The 2,245-nt window shown below is 36.9% G+C and overlaps 1 protein-coding gene across 1 annotated transcript in view; it reads right to left on the bottom strand.

The window, feature by feature from the left end:
• LOC107675596 (cysteine and glycine-rich protein 3-like) overlaps positions 1-2,245 on the bottom strand; it is a gene marked incomplete at its 5' end in the record, with an annotated part of 4,332 nt that extends 2,087 nt beyond the window's left edge. The window contains 2 exons of the mRNA XM_016470001.1: positions 531-699; positions 2,233-2,245. Coding sequence (XP_016325487.1) covers positions 531-699; positions 2,233-2,245 — 182 coding nt within the window. The remainder of the gene's footprint in view (positions 1-530; positions 700-2,232) is intronic.

Here is a 2,245-nt window from a genome sequence, read left to right as displayed (position 1 = left end):
TCCATTGGTGAGCAAGTGATGTAATGCTAAATTTCTCCAAATCTGTTCTGATGAAGAAACAAACTCCTCTACAACTTGGATGGTCTGAGGGTGAATAGATTTTCAGCAAATTTACATTTTTAGGTGAACTGTTCCTTTAAGAATATATTTTAAAGGAGTCATATGATGCGATTTCAATTTCAGTATAAGTCATTATAATCCGTAATTATGTCCCCACTGGATGCAACAAATGCCTCATTTATAATGGGTTTTAATGTTTTTGTCTCGTCGCACCGGGACACGCCATCACAATATGGTAAGGGGAGTAACATTTCCGTCTCAAGCTTGAGGAATTCGGCCAATCACAACGCACTGGATAGCTGGCCAATCACAGCACACCTCGCTTTTCAGACCGATGAGCTTTGTAAAAAATTGACGCGTTTCAGAAAGGCGGGGCATAGAGGAGAAACAATAATGTACAGTATGTGGAAAATAATGTTTTTTTTTTAGCAACGTCATATGACCCCTTTAAAGATATTTCCATGACATACTCCTGAGGCTGAAGTTCTTCATTATTGACGGGGTCAGAACTCAACGCTCCGGCGCCCAGGCCGTACCCATAACCTTTTGGACCATATTTCTTGCCGTAGCTGGATTTGCAGTCAATTTCAGACTCATGTGCTGCAACTGTAGTGCTGTCCAAACCTTTACGACAAGCCACTAGAGAACAGAAAGACAACTGTTTTAAAATATGACTGTAAAGACACATAAAATATAAAAAGTGTAAAATTATAAATACAAATCAAACATTTGATTTTAAAAGTATCTTTGGCTCAAGGCTGCATTTATTTGATAAAAATGCAGTGAAAACAGTCATATTGTGAAATATTATTACAATTTTGAATAACTTCATATAAAATACATTTTAAGATGTATTATTTATCATAAATTGATAACTTTTCAGCATAATTTCTGCAGTCTTCAGTGTCACACGATCCTTCAGAAATCATTCTAATATGCTGAATTGCTGCTCAAGAAATATTTATTATTGAAAACATTTGTACTGTTTGGATGCATTTTGGTTTTTTTAGCATTCTGAGATGAATAGAAAGTTCAAAAGAACAGCATTTATTTGAAATAGAAATATTTTTGCAACACAAAACCTCTTGTTTTTGCTCCTCCAGAGGGCTGTCTGCATTCGTCAGCTGTAGGGTTGCAAGGTTTCCACAACAAATCCCACCCATTTGCTACTCAAAACTAGCCCAATCGCATTTTGAGGGGGGCTCCCCATTAAAAATCACGTTCGGGGGGTAAAATACACGTTTTTGGCGGGGTTCCCCTGATAAAATTCGCACTCCAGGGGTTAAATATCACGTTATCGGGGACGCTTTAACCCGCGGACATGAAAAACAACCCGCGGCAACAGTGATAAAGTAGCCCAGATCCGCGCGAAAACCGCGGACTTGGCAACACTGGTCAGGCTGCTGCACTTTCAGCCAGGACGGCTCAAAATTTGTGTCTAATTTTGGGCTGGATGAACAAGAGGCTCTGGGAGACCAAAGCATCCGCAGCAGATGGAAACAGGCCCTTGAATGGTGGCGAACTGCAGGGGTGTTTGTGTTACCAGTCTCAGACTTACTATCACCACCCTTTCTGGCACGACTCAAGCCTTTAAGAGTTAATGCTGCGCCTTTACTTGTAAAAAAAAAATGCAATATCAATTAAAAACAAAAGACAACATTTCTAATTTTCATTAGTTTAAGTTCTAAAACAACTAAATTAAAACAACGACCAACTTAAGACATAATTTGGGGAAAAAACAAAAGACAAAAACACGACAAAATTACTAAAACTAACTCAAAATGAAAACAGCAAATACAAAAATGAACTCTAATTCAAAATATTAACAAAAATTAAATAGTGAAATTAAAATAACACTCCTGGAGCTTATTGCTCCATCCTAAAATACTGATTGAACAAAACATTTGATAGTTGAATACAAAACTTAATTAAAGGTACTTATGTTTGGCAAACATACTAATGGGCCCAAGGGCCAAAGGATGCACGTGTTTGTATGTTTTATTAACTTATTTTTATTTATTTGTTTGTTTAATTTAGTTTGATTTTACATTTTGCTCTTCTTCATCCCACTGGTTTTTCCGTGTTTATGTATGGGGTTTTTTTGTAGCTAAAACTGCTCTATTCAAGAATGGTAAGACTACCATTAAGTTTACTAATGTTTTGTGGACTTACTGCAGATGAAGCA

This window comes from Sinocyclocheilus anshuiensis, unplaced genomic scaffold (assembly GCF_001515605.1).
Source record: "Sinocyclocheilus anshuiensis isolate Anshui unplaced genomic scaffold, SAMN03320099.WGS_v1.1 scaffold1804, whole genome shotgun sequence".
Classification (NCBI taxonomy): Eukaryota; Metazoa; Chordata; class Actinopteri; order Cypriniformes; family Cyprinidae; genus Sinocyclocheilus; species Sinocyclocheilus anshuiensis.
The sequence above is the reverse complement of the archived record's forward strand: the minus strand, read 5'-3'. Positions and strand labels throughout refer to the sequence as shown.